The 17,614-nt window shown below is 37.1% G+C and overlaps 2 protein-coding genes across 8 annotated transcripts; both read left to right on the top strand.

The window, feature by feature from the left end:
- Positions 1 to 633: 633 nt before the first annotated feature.
- On the top strand, positions 634 to 11,965 carry LOC104237562 (uncharacterized). 7 transcript variants are annotated; one of them, XR_011406901.1, is made up of 3 exons: positions 634 to 3,821; positions 11,255 to 11,342; positions 11,491 to 11,965. XR_011406901.1 is itself a non-coding variant. In XM_009791722.2 (2 exons), exons 1-2 carry the CDS (start codon positions 3,434 to 3,436, stop codon positions 11,287 to 11,289), a joined length of 423 nt encoding a protein of 140 aa, XP_009790024.1. In that variant the 5' UTR covers positions 3,042 to 3,433; the 3' UTR covers positions 11,290 to 11,965. The 7 variants fall into 7 exon arrangements, 1 of the variants encoding a protein (XP_009790024.1); XR_011406900.1 differs by having other exon boundaries at positions 11,425 to 11,965; XR_713658.2 differs by having other exon boundaries at positions 3,042 to 3,821.
- A 3,387-nt stretch (positions 11,966 to 15,352) lies between these two features.
- On the top strand, positions 15,353 to 16,165 carry LOC138890078 (uncharacterized). Its single transcript, XM_070173429.1, has 2 exons — positions 15,353 to 15,491; positions 15,750 to 16,165. Exons 1-2 carry the CDS (start codon positions 15,353 to 15,355, stop codon positions 16,163 to 16,165), a joined length of 555 nt encoding a protein of 184 aa, XP_070029530.1.
- The last annotated feature ends 1,449 nt before the right edge of the window (positions 16,166 to 17,614 follow it).

The raw sequence follows: 17,614 nt of genomic DNA, 5'->3' as shown, positions 1-17,614 counted from the left end.
ACTTTCATACAATAGTTAAATAAATATATATATAAACAACAAAATACAATTTTTCTATAATTTTACTATAATTTCGTAAGTATAATGTATGTCATGTCTTCTTCTTCTTCTTCTTCTTCTTCTTCTTCTTCTAAAATTCAACCAAAATCAAGTCTAATCTTCATCAAAACACCCTCAAAATTGCTCAGTTGTTTGCAACAACACTCATCCAAACAAATAATGGTTTTTGAAAACCCAAATTCGAATTCAAAGATTCAAAGCTTCGTAATGACCATCAATGGTGGAATTGCTGCTCTATTTTTCTTTGCTCTACATTACTGGAATTAGGGATTGAGAGATAGAGAGAGACATAGAGAGAGAGACGGAGAGAGAGCGCGCATGAAGGAGAGAGAATAAAGATGAGAAATAATTGATTCCTAATATAAAGTGATACTAATTTAATTCCTAAAGTGTATTTAAATGGTAAATTTGTATATAAGATGTAATTAAATTGAAACTTGAGTAGGGAGAGTAATAAAGTTTTCAATAGTGTATAAGTATCTAAAAATTCCTTATTAGCTGTAAAAAAATTATGATTTACATTATCCTACTTAATACATCAAAATAACTTAGAAAGTTAAAAGGCGAAATACATAAATGATCCCTCCAAGTTGTCCACAACGGTCATTTGAACACCTAACTGACCTATTTATCAAGTAGACACCTCAAATTATTTTTTCAGTGTATCTCTTAAACCCTTCAAAGTGACATGGCAAAATGCATGTACTACACTCGCATTGAAGCAAGTGAAACTTTCAAAATTGTGTTTATTTCTTTTGTTTTTTAATTTAACTGGTGGAGCCCATTTTTCCTCACTCTTTCTCAAGTAAGAAGTTGCTTTCTTTGAGCGATTTTGTTGTAAGAAAGTTTAGAACCAGGCAACCAAGTATTGCCAGGGTTATCAAAACTTTGCCAAAGTGGTAGTGTTGAATTCGAACCATCTCTCAAGATTAAATTACCATCATCCCGGAGAACTGCTACCACATAATTGGACTTGTTTGAACTGATATTTGTGGACCAAATTGAAGTATTAGACCCATTAACCAGTACCAAATTACCATCTAAGATTTTTAGCTCTGCAGAGCTTTTATCAGAAATTGGTGTTCCCTGTTTGCAACCCAAACAGGAGTTTGTTCAGTCACTTTTTTGTACCATATGCCTGTGTAATAGTTGGAACTATTACCCGGTCTGAAGAATCCCATCACAATTAATGGAGCTCGCCGGAACAGATTTTCCGGCAAAAATTCTGCTAGCAAATAAGGTCAACGAACAACGACGCTACTGCCACTGTTACATCGGCTACTTCTAAAACCCGACTCAGAAGCAAAAACAACAGACCCTAAAAATTCGAAATTTTGCAGCAACATGGACGATAGACAGGGAGTGGTTCATGATTGTTGCCGGCGGTCATGGCTGTTGCCCGCGGTCATGGCTATTACCGGCGTCAATGGCTGTTTGGAAACGGTTGAAGGCACTTCGAGGAGGAAAGGGTCGTTTGGACAGATGCAGCGGCGCCTTGGAGAGGAGGTTGGGTGACTGGAATTCTTAGGGGGATTAGGGTCTGCTCTTGGTTGAAGAAGAAGAGGGGGTGGCTGGGAGGGGTCTAGGTCTCTAGGGTTTATTTATTATTATTGTTTTTTTTTGTTTTTGTTTTATAATAGGTGACAAATTTTTTAATTAAAATTACACGTGGCATTTTCTCATTGGCAAAATGTACACGGATTAAATGTCATCATTCTTTAGTTTTGAGTCAAAAAGAATCTAAACTAAAAATAGCACTTTTGACAATCCGAGAGAGAAAGAGAGAGGGAGCAAGATTACAGGAAACACAAGGCATCTATCTATAAAAGGAAGTATTTTTCTATTGTTGCAACGTTAATAGAAAAATAGCTAAACGATATGCTCATCAGTTTCAGAGGCAAAGCTGTAGCTGTATCCACATTTCAGGGTTTCAAATCCCGATTTGTCTATTCAACAAGCGCTACACCTGCCCCGACCCATTTCTTGGTGAAATACCTGGTTGATTCACTAGGATTTTCCAAACAAGAAGCAACCTCTACATCTTCCAAGGTAACTTCATTCAAAACCTTTAAGAATCCCGATTTAGTCCTCAATTTCTTCATACAAAGTGGTTTGGACAATACCCAGATTAAAAAAATAGTTTCTAGAGAACCCACATTGCTATTACGTGATGTTTCCAAATTCCAGTGCCTTATGGATCTTGGGTTATTCGGGTCCGACCTGGTGAATGTAATTGCTAAAGATATAACAATTTTTGATCGAGGTTTAGATACTCATTTGAGACCTACCATTGATTGTCTTAGGAAAACCTTGGGCACTGATGAAAATGTAGTTAAGGCTATAAAGAAAACTCCTTGGTTGCTTTCTTTTGGTTCTCATCATACTATTGAGGCTAATGTGTTATTGTTGAAAAAAGGTGGTGTTTCTGATGTGAAGCTAAAAACACTTGTGCTTAGAAATCCTAGGTATATTATCCAAAAGACTGAGTGGGTTAAGGATTTGTTGCATAGGATGGAGAAGGATTTCCGAGTTCCGCTTCACTCTCCTATTTTTCCTTACGGATTTCATACGTTAGCCTGTCAAAGGAAGTCTACATTGGAAAGAAAGATTGGAATTTTCAAGAGTTTTGGATGGTCTGATAATGATATACTCGAGATGTTCAGGAAGCTACCGCTTTGTTTTACTCAGTCAGAGGTTAGAATTAAGAAAGCATTGGACCTTTACATGAAGGAGCTTGGTTCCGGACCTGCTTACTTAGCTTCTCATCCTGCAATTTTGGTCTATAGTCTGGAAAAAAGGGTGATACCTCGGATGCAAGTCTTGAAAATTTTGGATGAAAAGAAGCTTAAGAGGAGAAAGTGGAGTCTTTATCCTGTGCTGATGTTAACAGAGTCAAAGTTCAGAGAGTATTTTGTGCTGCCCTACAAGGATCAGATACCTGATCTGTATGAACCACACATGAAAACTGTGGCTCCTTAACAGTTATGGTCAGTGTTAACAAGAGTCATTACTGTCCCAATAAAGCAAACATATCATTATAGTATTGTTTGTCATTTCAGTTTATTTTTCTTTCCAGTGACTATGCGTTTTCCGGAGAAAGGCACCAATATAAGTATCTCTAGTATTTGATAAACATCTAGCTAGCTCATAAACATCTCTCTTTATGTCTTAAATGCCTTACTTTATAAGAAAAAGTGTATCTCTTTATATCTTGTTGCTTTCGGTTCACATTTGGATTACTCAATGGTATACCTAGTTTTTTAGTTTTTTTTTTTAAAAAAATGAGAAAAAAAAACAAAACTTACTCAACTGCCATAAAAAACGGATGGTTTGCTTTTCTCTCTCGGTGCATGTTAGCTAACTTGCGCCAGCCATGGACAAGAGAGCTCGCATCCCATCCCAGAAGGCTCTAATGGCCAAGGAAATATCCACATCATATGGAATTGCTCAGCGAGGGCAGAAATCAAGTAATAGTAGCAAGGAATTAGCAAGGAAAACTCAGCCAAGTCCAAAAACCAATGAAACAGTAACCCTAAACAGAGAAACAGAGAAATCTCAACGAATATGGTCTGAAGTGTTACAAGCTTCACCAAGCGAGGACCAAGCAGCACCTACCAGTAGTGGCAAAAAATCATGGGCAGATGAGGTTGAAGAGGAGATGGAAACGCAGAAGAAGCAAGGATCAATCTGGGATGACTTCGACATAGCAAAAATCTCAAATGCAGGCTATAAATTGGAATATGTAGAACCTAAAACTCATGGTGAGTCCTCAATAATAGAAATTGAATTGGATGATATTAGTTCTGGAATTGAATATTGGGGAAAATCAGTAAAATGTTATGTGCTAGGGGCACATCTGGCGCTGTGCATAATTTGGTAAATACCGAATTACCGTATTGAAACCGAAAATTTTGGTATTTGGTATTTGATATTATGGTATTCGGTATGGTATTTGGTTTAAGTTTTAAAAAAAATGGTATTAGGTATGGTATTTGGTATTTTAAAATAAAATATCGAAATATCGATATCGTACTGAAATATATATTATATTACACAATACACATGTTATTAGTTATAACATAAATATAAGAAATCTAAAGGTTTACTTTCCTTTATTCTCTAAGTTCATCAATTAACTCTAAGCAAGTAACAAGACATTTCTAATGATCAAATTTATTCTTTTATGTACAATTTTTTCTCTCTGGGTTGGTATTTACTGGCTTTGGACAAAACTTTTAATTTGTCAACAAACGTTTTTAGTTTTGTACTTTCGAGTACAATAATTAAGAATATTACCATCTATGACTCTATGCACTAGTTAATATTCAAACCAAATAAACCGAACTGAATAAACCGAAAGCGAAATGAGAAAAATCAAACCATACCGAATTTAATTAGGTACGGTATTGGTATAGCATTTTAAGAAATGGAATACCGAAAATACCGAACCGAAATGTTTAAATATCGTACGGAACCGACCGATGAACACCCCTAAGCATATCCCCCATTCACAGTGATACAAGGGTACATCAAACGTTTGTAGGGGAAATATGGCATTGATAGAATTGCTATGCTTAAAAATGGAGTGATAGTGGTTTGATTTGAGACAGAGGTAGGGAAGCAAGAGGTGATTCAAGGTGGAATTTATCACTTTGATAACAAACCTTTCATTGTAAAAGCCTGGACACCAGAATTGGAATTCACCAAAGAGGAATTGCAAACAGTTCCTGTGAGAAAGCACGGGAGAAAATATTCTTGATTAATATTGACAATGATACAATGAGCCATATATATAACACATGTCCTACTCCTAATACATATGAGATTAGGGTTTTTACTACTATTTAACTATCAATCTTAAACTCCCCCTCAGGCTGGTGCATATAAATCATATGTACCGAGCTTGTTACATATGTAACTAATACGAGGACCAGTGAGAGACTTGGTGAAAATATCAGCAAGCTGATCATTCGACTTCACAAATTTTGTAGCAATATCTCCCAAGAGTGTCTTTTCTCTAACAAAGTGACAGTCAATCTCGATGTGTTTAGTTCTCTCGTGGAACACTGGATTTGACGCAATGTGAATAGCAGCTTGATTACCACACACAAGTCCCATCTGACTAATCTCACCAAATTTCAACTCTTTGAGCAACTGTTGTATCCAAATTAGCTCACATGTGGCCATAGCCATTGCTCGATATTCTGCTTATGCACTAGACCGAGCAACCACATTCTGTTTCTTGCTCTTCCAAGACACCAAATTTTCTCCTACTAAGACACAATATCCAGACGTAGAACGTCTACCAGAAAGTGATCCTGCCCAATCAGCATTTGAGTATCCAACGATCTGCTCATGGCCTCGATCCTCAAACAATAAACCTTTGCCTGGAGATGATTTTATATACCGAAGAATGCGAACAACTGCATCCCAATGACTATCACAGGGAGAATCCATAAACTGACTCACAACACTCACAGGAAAGAAAATGTCAGGTCTAGTCATTGTGAGGTAATTTAATTTACCAGCAAATGGCACAAGCAAAACCTAATGATAATAAAGAAAACGAACAAATCCAGGTGAACTCAGAACAAAGGAAGGAGGTAATAAGTACTAGAACTGATGGTAATAGACAGCGAATGGTGGGGAGACAAATAAGGAAGCAAAGACAAGGGGATATTGCAAGCTGGCAGACCCCATTGAGAGTAGGAAAGCCACAACAAAAGCAACAACAACAAGTTCAGAATTCAAATTCTTTTCAAGTCCTGCATAGCAAAGAGGTCAACATAACAGATAAGGAAGGGAAAAACACAAATGTGGGTGGCCAAACAATTATCCCCCGAGGATGATTAATATGCAAAGTTGGAATGTTCGGGGGCTTAACGCCCCTAATAAGCAAAATGAGGTGAAGCTCCTTTGCAATGAGGAAAGAGTAGGCTTTGACTGTGAAAAGCGGAAAATAGAGGGTTGGTAGGTCTACTTGAAACAAAAATAAAAAGCAATAGAATTGAGAAGTTAGCAAAAAACATGTTTGTGGGATGGAAGTACCTTACAAACCTAGAGTATCACTATAATGGTAGAATTTGGGTTACTTGGAGACCTGATTACTACAAGGTCACTCCTATGAGTATGCAACTCAAGTAATCAACTATGAAGTTCATTACATTCTCTTTCAAATGACATTTGAATTGTCTTATGTCTATGCATTGAATACCAGAGAAGAGAGGAATGAACTATGAGAGAAGTTAGTGACTCATAGCAGGAGATGTACAAGGCCTTGGATGGTTTTAGGGGACTTTAACTCAGTCCTCAAAGCAGGAGACAGAATAGGAGGAAACCCTGTGACCCGGGCAGAAGTGAAGGATTTCCACAGCTGTGTAGAAGAATGTGGCTTATTGGAGGTACCAGCACAAGGCAATAGGTACACTTGGAAAGACAAACATGAAGAACAAAGGATATTCTCAAAGATTGATTGGGTGTTCACTAATGGGGAATGGCTAGATGTAATGCCAGCATGTAGGGCCATATTTCTTCCAGAAGGAATTAGTGATTACCGTCCTGCAAAAGTGTCACTGATAGAGGAAAGAAGGAACTTCAAAAAATCATTTCAATTCTGTAACATGTGGGCTCAACATCCACAATTTAATGCTATAGTACAAGAAGGATGGACTGACTGAATTGAGGGCTGCAAAATGTATCAAGTAGTGAAAAGGCTAAAACAACTCAAGAAGAAATTGAAGGTTCTGAAGTCACAATATTCTTATGATATTGTGAGAGAAGCAGAAGAAGATATGAAGCTGCTTAAACAAAGTCAGTTGAAACTCTAAAGGGATCCTTCAAGTAAAGAGGTTCAGCATGCTGAATCCTTGGCTTATAAGAAGTTCAAACAGTCTTCACAGTTGGCAGAAATGTATCTACAACAAAGAAGTAAAGCTACATGGATCAAGTTAGGAAATGATAACACACGATATTTCTACTCAATTATAAAGCATAGGAAGCTGAAACAAGCTACAACTCAAATTAAGAATGATGTAGGCACATGGCAAACTGATCCAGGGGCTATTGCAAACTCATTTGTGTTACTACTCTGAACTACTAGGATTCTAAAAAATGGTCCTACTTTGTCTAGAGTGCAAGCTTTTACTAGGATTCTAAAAAATGGTCCTACTTTGTCTATTGCTCAATAGCTGGAGTTGCTAACGCCAGTTGTAGACACGGAAGTTAAAGAGGCAGTGTTCCATATTGATAGCAACAAGTGTCAAGGTCCAGATGGCATTGGAAGTGGTTTCTACAAGGCTGTTTGGCCTATAGTGGGGAAGGATATCACAAAGGTAGTAATAGAATTTTTTCACAATGGCAATTTTCTCAAGCAACTCAACTCAGCAATCATAGCTCTTATACCAAAGGCGGACAATCCAAAATTGGCCAGCCAATATCATGTTGCAATGTACTCCCTCTGTTCCAGTTTATGTAAACCTATTTTCTTTTTGGTCCGTTCAAAAAAGAATGATCCCTTTTCTAAATTTGGTAATAATTTAGCTTAAACTTACAATTCTAGCCTTAATGAGAAGCTTTTATAACCACACAAATACTTTGGGCCCCTTTTTGACTTGTTTAGGACCACAAATTCTAAAAGTCTTTATTTTTTCTTAAACTTCGTACCCAATCAAACAGGTTCAAATAAATTGGAACAGAGGGAGTACTATATAAGTGCATTTCCAAACTGCTATGCAACAGACTGAAGGGGGAAGTTGATCATTTAGTAGCAGAGAATCAGTCTGCATTTGTACAAGGGAGATCAATGTTGCACAATGTCTTAATATGTCATGACATTCTAAGTCATTATAACAGGAAGACAACTCCAAGATGTCTTATGAAGATAGATCTTAGGAAGGCATATGACATGGTGAGTTGGGAGTTCCTAGAAGAAGCACTGAGGGGCTTTGGGTTCCCAGACAAATTCACTCAGTGGATCATGGTGTGTGTCTACTCCAGTGTTTTCAGTTAAAGTAAATGGATACTTTGCAGGGAAGAGAGGGCTAAGGCATGGAGATCCTATCTCTCCACTTCTATGTGTGCTGGTCATGGAATATCTATCAAGGATGTTGAAGACAGTTAGCAGACTTCCTGATTTCAAATATCATCCAATGTGCAAAACATTGAAGCTGACTCATCTCATTTTTGCGGATGATTTCATGATCTTTTGTAAAGGAAATGAAAGCTCAGCTAAAAGGATTATGGAGGCAATAAATCATTTCAGCAGTGTAACAGGATTGACAGCAAATATGAATAAGTCTAGTATCTTCATGGCTGGAGCGGGTGATAATACCAAAAAGAAGTTGCTTGAAGTAACTGGTTTTGTGATAGGTCATTTTCCATAAGGTATCTTGGACTTCCCCTCTCCCCAAAGAAATGGAACAAGCTTGATTGTCACATGCTGGAAGGGAAAATAACTCAAAGGATCAGAGTCACCTATTCAAGGTTACTATCATATGCTGGCAGACTGCAAATTATTAATGCAGTGTTGTTTTCCATCCATAGCTTCTGGGGTGCAATATTCATATTACCTCAAAGTATACTTAAGGAGGTAGACCAGATATGCAGAGAATACTTAGGGGCCAGCACGGAGGAGAGAAAGAAACTATCCTTGGTTGCGTGGGAAAAGATCTGTTATCCTAAAAAGCTAGGAGGATTGAATATAAGGGTTGATGTAAAGAAGCCTTATGGGTGAAATGGGTACATGGGGTGTACAGGAAGGCAGAAACAAATGTTTGGACTCATCAGGCCCCGGCGGATAATAGCTGGTATTGGAGAAAGATAAATGGTCTGAGAATCAAAATGAAGAGCTGGTATGAGCAAGATAATTACAAGCTTACTAGAAGTGGTGAATACTCAATAACTAGTAGTTAACTTGCTCTCATTGGCGAACATCCTAAGTTGAAGATTGCAAACCTGATATGGACTTCAATAGCTCAACCCAAGCAAAGGTTTATAGTATGGTTTGCAGTGCATGGGAGGCTACTCACAAAGGAGAGATTACTCAAGTTGAAAGTCCCAGTGGAGGATAGCAGATGATGTTTATGTAATGCACACATGACAGAAACTAGCATCCACTTATTTGTGGAGTGTACATGGATCACAGCTCTCAGGCAAGAAGTAAATCAATGGACACACATAAAGACACCATCAGGAAATATCACACAGTCTTTGGACAGTATAAATAGGAAACATTGGAAGGTCTATAAGAAAAAATTGGCAGCTGCTATCAATGGAGCTGTGATTTACCACACATGGCGTGCAAGAAACTGGAAGATTTTCAGAGGCATTACTGTACTTAAAGAGGATGTAGTACAACAGATAAAGCAGGAGATCATGGAAAGAATACAGGTTACCAAGAATTCAAATAGAGCACGTAGATGTAGGAATTTAGTACAACAACTCCTATGTAATTAGAGCAAAGTGTAGCTAGTTTTTGCTTTCGTTAGAGGCCAAGTTTCTGATGCAAAAAGGGGGTGCTCTTTATTTGTAATATTTTTTGGAGTTAACCGGTGTTGTTTATGATGTGAAGCTAAAAACACTTGTGCTTAGAAATCCTAGGTATATTATCCAAAAGACTGAGTGGCTTAAGGGTCTGTTGCATAGGATGGAGAAGGATTTTCGAGTTCCGCTTCACTCTCCTATTTTTCCTTGCGGATTTCATACGTTAGCCTGTCAAAAAAAGTTCCACATTGGAAAGAAAGATTGGAATTTTCAAGAGTTTTGGATGGTCTAGTAATGATATACTCGAGATGTTCAAGAAGCTACCGCTTTGTTTTACTCAGTCAGTAGGTTAGAATTAAGAAAGCATTGAATCTTTACATGAAGGAGCTTGGTTCCTGACCTGCTTACTTAGCTTCTCATCCTGCAATTTTGGTCTATAGTCTGGAAAAAGGGTAGTACCTCGCATGCAAGTCCTGAAAATTTTGGATGTAAAGAAGCTTAAGAGGAGAAAGTGGGCTCTTTATCCCGTTCTGATGTTAGCAGAGTCAAAGTTCATAGACTATTTTGTGCTGCCCTACAAGGATCAGATATCTGATCTGTATGAACCACGCATGAAAACTGTGGCTCCTTAACAGTTATAGTCAGTGTTAACAAGAGTCATTTCTGTCCCAATAAATCAAACATATCACTACAGTATTGTTTGTCATTTCAACTTATTTTGCTTTCTACTGATTACATGTTTGGCACCAATCTAAGTATCTTTAGTTTTTGATAAACATCTAGGCTCTAGCTAACTCATAAATTTCTCTCTTTATGTCTTAAATGCCTTCATAAGAAAAATTGTCTCTCCTCATATCTTGTGGCTTTCAGTTCACAAATGGATTACTCAATGACATACCTAGTTTGTTAATTTTGAAAAAAGACAACAAAAAAATGGGAGGTACTATATTTCCATTAAGTAGAAAAGTAAGTGAATTAACTATTGTAGGAATTACTATTTTACCAAGATGATATATGCCAGGTTTCAGGACATAATGCGCAGAGTGGTCAACTCCTTTGGCGCTTCTTGATTGTAACTTGGGCATGTTCTTCTGTGGAGTTTATGTCTTTGCTTAGATTAGTGAGGCGCTTTTAGAAAAGAAATTTGCATTTTCAGGAGTTAATTAGGATATAATTACCATGGTTCAGAATGTACCTTGTTGTTTAACTCTCTCAAGCTACAATCAAGAGGAAGTAAGATTTTCTTATGAAGGATTTGGGATTAAAATCGTAGAGCTTGGGTTTTTCTTCCCTTTTATCATAAAATTTTGGACGAGAAGTTGGGTATGAGAGAACATTGTCACTATCAAGTTCTCTGGTTAAGTGAATAAAAGTTTGTAGAGCAATCTGTGCTGCCTTACAGCAATCAGATTCCCAATTTGTATCTCACACAAGAAAATAGTGAGAAATTCGTATTTTGAGGAACATTTTTTTTGCTATTAGATGCAAAAATTTATATCTTTGTCTTCACATTCATTTTGGTTGTTGAATATTTTTGCTGGAATTCATCTCTTCAATTCTGAATAATGCATATATGTAGTCAAGAGATTAGTGGAAAAGCATTTTCACATGTAAGTCAATGATCTTTTGAGTTTGCCTGATAGTTATACATATCATATAATCAAGAAACAACTTTTGAAAAACGACTCGTTTGTGTTGTTTTTTTGTTTCTCAGTTTCTTTGCAGTTGTTCCAGACTTCCAATGGCTAACTCCACATCGTTGGTAAACTGTCAGCCTCCTTCTTGTAATATTTTAAGCTAGTGTAAGTATCAACCCTTTGCTATATCACTATATCTCATACTTCTCATTGTTTTGAATAATTTAATATTGCCATAATCCCAAAGATGCATGTTTCAGTATCTACTTCTTCAGATAATCTGATCCACTTATCCAAATTCACTTTGTACAAGGCTCTCGCATTGTGAAATCTGTCAAAGATGATATTTTTCCTTGATGAAGACCTAATGGCCATCTAAAGGATTTGTGTGCTTGCACCTTTCCATGCCGACATCTTTCCCAAGAATCCAAAGAGGACTAAAATTCTCATACAGTAACTTGAGCACCATGGAATTGCTTGTTCTGTACTACACTTTGGCTAACAGTTTGGTGCCTAGGTATGAGGTCATTAACAGATTCAGTTGCGTCTCTGCACTGAATGTGCTTTTATCTGAATCAAAGTTCAGTGTGAAATTCATTCTTTTCCCAGAGAAAGAAGATGTTTGGTCAGGTCAATTGGTCATCTGGCCCATTACAAATTTGTTTTATGCCAAATATCCCAAAAGAACTGAATATGAAATGCAAGAGATCTATTTTCTTCTATTCAAACTGTATAGAGTTATGTTAAACCATTTTCGCTCATATTATATGTGGAGCCATTTGAAATCATCATACTTGTATCGATTAATCTGTCTATACTTTCATCTATCACGGTAGGGTTGTCTTTTGGATTCTATACTGCTATATACTGACGTTGTTCAAGATGTCTTTTTGAACTAAAGGTACCATATTTATGTGGAAAATATCATATTTTGACTCCAGATAGCAATGTGTTCTAGCTCTGTACAGCAAAAGGCATGTTCAAATTTTGCAAATTACACCATGGGTCTCACCAGTCAGCAAATTCCTTGGCTAGTCACCACGGGGGGGCGGATTTTGGGGGATGGGGGAGGAGGGTGTCCACCAGAACCTCCTTCACCGAAAAATTATATTGTGTATATAAGACAAAATCTGTTTTTTACCTCTATATATTATGTTCTGAATCCCCTTGACATAGCCCAAAAGCAGTGGTCAAGGGGGTTCAAAACCTTTGCTAGGTCATTGGTTCCATCTCACTAGATACAACCTTTTTAACATTTTTCTTTTTTGAACCCCCTGAGCAGAAATTCTTTCTCCGCCACTGGTCGCCACAAAGTATTTTTTCTGCAAGAGCCTTAACGGAGAACAACATAGGTCCCTCCTTAACATTACTTCTGAATATGCAATTATTTTCGTCTTGTTATAGTTATTCAAAGGTAGCTCTGGCTATTTCTTTGCTTTAGTAAAAGAGAATGAGCGATGCCTCGTGAGCATCTTTAACCATAATGCTCTCTCTTTAGCTTTCTTAGATCCCGGCCTAAAAGAACAGTTTCTTCAGTATTCATTTGATCTCTTCAGCATTTCAAAAGAAAGTATTATTTCTTTCTTCTATACAACAACAACCACCTAGTGAAATTTCATATGTGCTGTCTGGGGAGGGTAATGTACGTAGTCTTTATCCCTACCTTGAGAAAATAGAGATGTTGTTTCCGATAGATCCTCGGCTTAGAAAGGATACAAAAGTAAAGCAGATAAAAGGCTCAGGAAAGGTAAAAGCAAGAAATAACAACAAGCAGCATTACCAGCAAGGCAAATAGAAAATTAAAATGCAAGAATCAACAAGTAATAGCATAAATCCGAGAACAAGAAATACAAGACTAAAACTAAAGAGTGCGCTAGATCTACGGGTATGAAGAAGAAGGTGCTCGGCTACTTAACCTTCTATCCTAATTCTCGACCTCCACACCTTCCTATCAAGGGTCATGTCCTCGATAAGTTGGAGCATCGCCATGTCTTGCCTAATCACCTCTCCCCAATACTTTTTCGGTCTACCCCTACCTCTCCTTAGGCTCTCCATGACCAACCTCTAAACCTCCTTACCGGGGTATCATCGCCTCTCCTTTTGACATGTTTGAACCATCTAAGTCTCACTTCTCGCATCTTGTCCTCCACCGGAGTCACTCCCATCTTGTCCCGAATAACTTTATTCCTAATCCTATCCAGCCTGGTGTGCCTGCACATCCATATCAATATCCTCATTTTAGCCACTTTCATCTTCTGGATATAGGAGTTTTTGACTGGCCAACACTCAGCCTCATACAACATAGTCGGTTGGACCATCACTCTGTAGAACTTACCTTTAAATTTTGGTAGCACATTCTTATCACATAAAACACCGGAAGCGAGCCTCCATTTCATCTACCCCGCCCCAATACGATGTGTGACATCATCATCAATCTCCCTGTTCCCCTGTATAATTGACCCAAGGTACTTGAAACTATTTCTCCTAAGGATGACTTGTGAATCCAACCTCACATCTCCGTCAACTTCCTGATCCGCACCACTGAACTCGCACTTCAGATATTTTGTCTTGGTCCTGCTCAACTTGAACCCTTTGGACTCTAGGGTCTGCCTCCATTTCTCTAGCCTTGCGTTAACACCGACTCGCGTCTCATCAATTAGAACAATGTCATCTGCGAATAACATGCACTACAACACCTCTCCTTGAATGTAGCGCGTCAACACGTCCATAGCCAATGCTATTTCTTTCTTCTATCTCATTCTGGATTTCATCTTGTACCATAGTTTTTTGCTAATCTAATAATTTAAAAGATATTGCAGTTTTGTTCTTGAGTTCTACGTTCACCACTGATAAACGTCTGAAGTAATTTACTGAAACCTATAAGCTTCAGCCTTATTATCTGTGGTGCCAGTATGGAAGTCACATAACTAAGTTCTGGCAGAAATAGAAACACAAGAGAAATAATTTAATACCCCTGACTATTCTACAAATTGGCCGGTTATATGATTTGACCCTATGACATCTACTTGCTAAAAAAAAATATGACATCTTGTTTTTAGGAGACCCACGTTCTATGCGCTTCTTTTATAATACATAAGAATCCAAGCTACATGGTGTGACAAGTTTCATTTTATGAGTGTAACTTGATTGATTGTATAAAAGAATGTTTACATCAGGAGGTTACATAAAAGATAAACTATTCATAAAGTAAGATTAGTAACGTGAAAAATAAGGCGAGTTATCTGATCAAATATAAATATATATTGATACATTTAAAAAAAATCGGCCCCGACTAAAAGTTAAATCCTAATTTACATTGTCAAATTGTACATTTTGTTATAAATATATTATATTATGGATGTTCATTTAGTACTCCGTTGTAAATAAGTTTCCTGAAGAAGTTTATCTATATGAGACTTCGCCGTAAATATGTTTATCTATTTAGTACTCTATTGGAAATAAGCCTTCTGAAGAAGCTTATCACTTCGGTACTCGGTTATGGATAAATATTACCCACGGTTGAAGATTATCCATACTGGGTACAATAAGCTTATCCTTTCGATACTCCGTTATGGATAAACATTATCCCCGGTAGAAGTTTATCCATGCCTGCTACAATAAGCTTATACTTTCGATACTCCGTTATGGATAAACATTATCCCCGGTAGAAGATTATCCATGCCTGGTACAATAAGCTTATCCTTTCGGTACTCCGTTATGGATAAATATTATCCCCAGTTAAAGATTATCTATATCTGGTACAGTAGCAACTTACACAACAACTTCCTTTCTTCTATAAATAGAGGAAATTTCAGTTTATTATGTATATAACTTTGAAGTTGAATAATATATCAGTTTCTCTCTATACTTGTCTTTAATTTATAGTCTTTATTTTATAACACGTTATCAACACGAGACTCTGCCAACTCGAGCAAATATTTTGAAAGTATCAGAAGTACGAACTTTTTTTCAAAATAACGTCAAATCTCTCTAAACATGAATTTGTAACCCTGGATATATCAGGAAAATGCTACATGTCTTGGGTACTTGATGCTGAAATTCATCTTGATGCGATAGGTCTAGCAGACACCATCAAGGATAAAAATCAGGCATCAAACCAAGACCGTGCCAAAGCAATGATATTCCTACGCCATCACCTTGATGAGAGCCTGAAAATGGAATACCTCACTATTAAAGATCTAGTCATACTGTGGAATAATTTAAAAGATACATATGACTATCTGAAGATGGCCGTTCTTCCACAGGAACGTTATGGTTGGACTCATCTAAGGCTACAAGATTTTAAATCAATAAGTGAGTATAATTCTGCTATGTTCAGAATTATTTCCCAATTGAAATTATGTGGTGATAATATTACTGATCATGATATGTTGGAGAAAACTTTCACCACTTTTCATGCCTCGAATATGCTCCTGCAGCAGCAATATCGAGAGATGGAATTCAAAAAGTATTCTGAACTTATCTCACATCTTCTTGTAGCTGAGCAACATAATGGGCTATTAATGAAAAACCATGAAAACTGACCTACTTGTTCTTGTCCATTCACTGAAGTGAATGAGACGAACTTCCACCAAGCTAACCGTGGAAGGGGTCGTGGCCCCAGTCGTGGTCATGGTCGTGGACAGAGAAGAAACTTTAATCATGGTAATAATAATGCACCAAAGAACCCTCCTTACCACCAGCAGTGGAAAAGAAAGGAACAAAAGCATGAAGCGGTGCAAGCACCAAATGTAGAAAATGCATGCTATAGATGTGGAGGAAAAGAGCATTTGTCACGTACCTATCGTATGTCAAAGCACCTGGTTGAGCTTTATCAAGCTTTCCTGAAGAAGACAAAGAAAAATGCTGAAGCAAATTTTATTTCTGAAGATAATTTAGACTTCATATATTTAGATGTAGCTGATTACTTTGCACTCCCAGCAGGAGAAACAAGTCATGCAATCGGTTGTGAATATGTAGAAATGTAAATATTTTAATTTTTGTTGTTTGTAATAGATAGTATGGTTATGTAATTGTTGTACATAAATAAAAATTATACTTTAATAATGATGTTTACTATAATATATTTTATTTATGTCATTTTGAAGAATATGGATAATTCTCAAATTATGTTTGGATCAAAGATAAATCATAAAGTTATTTGTGTAATTGATAGTGGAACAACTCATGCCATATTCAAGGATCAAAAATACTTTTCTTATTTGCATAAGGAAAAAGCAAATATTTCAATAATTTCTGGTAATATAAGTTTGATTGAAGGCTCCGAAAGAGCAAATATATTCCTGTCTAAGGGAACAAAACTTATTATAGACAATGCATTTTTTCCCCAAGTCCCGAAGAAACTTGTTGAGTTTTATAGATATCCGCCGAAATGGGTATCATATTGAGACAATAGATGAAATGACTGCAGAATATCTTTGTATTACAAAGAATATTTCTGGCTAGAAATGCATTGTAGAAAAGTTACCGACTTTATCTTCTAGCTTATACTATTCAAAAATTAGTACCACTGAATCACACTCTATCGTAAACTAGAAGTTTACGGATTCAAATACTTTTGTGATTTGGCATGGCCGTTTGGGCCATCATAGATCAATAATGATGAGACAAATTACTGAAAATTCAAGTGGGCATCCATTAAAGAACCTGAAGATTCTTACAAATGATGAATTTTCTTGTGATGCTTGTTATCAAGGCAAAATGATCAGTAGACCATCACCAATGAAGATTGGCATTGAATCCCATGCCTTTCTAGAGCGTATACATGGGGATATATGTGGATCTATTCACCCACCAAGTGGGTTGTTTTGACATTTTATGGTCCTAATAGATGCATCTTCAAGATGGTCTCATGTGTGCCTACTATCATCTCGTGTCATGACCCCAAATCGGCCCGGTAGTGATGGCGCCTCTCGTGAAGACAAGGCCAGCCGACACAACACTCATATTAACCCTTTAATCATTAAGAGTCATTTTTAAATCTTTAATTAAACAATATTTCATAATATAAGTTTACATGAACAGTGCGAAAATAATATACAAGCCCGACATCGGGGTGTCACTAGCCATGAGCATCTACCAAAGTCTGAATACAACAATAGCAAAAATGTACTAAGTACGGAAATGAAAGTGAGAAGGAAGAAGCGGTGTTGCGAACGTCGTGCAGCCACCTTGCTATCTCTGATGACTCCGCGTCTGAGCAACCAGCACCCGCTACCGGGTTCCGAAATACCTGAATCTGCACACGAGGTACAGGGAGTAATGTGAGTATTCCAACCCAGTAAGTAATAAGAGTAAATAAAGACTGAGCAGTAGGAAACAATGAATCCACATTTACGTTAGGCTCAATAAGCACAACAGGCTTCCAAATCATAATACGAGTCAATCTTCCCATTTAAAATCCAGCTTTTAGTAAA

This window comes from Nicotiana sylvestris, chromosome 4, assembly GCF_000393655.2.
Source record: "Nicotiana sylvestris chromosome 4, ASM39365v2, whole genome shotgun sequence".
NCBI lineage: Eukaryota > Viridiplantae > Streptophyta > Magnoliopsida > Solanales > Solanaceae > Nicotiana > Nicotiana sylvestris.
This window is presented reverse-complemented; position numbering and strand designations above follow the sequence as displayed.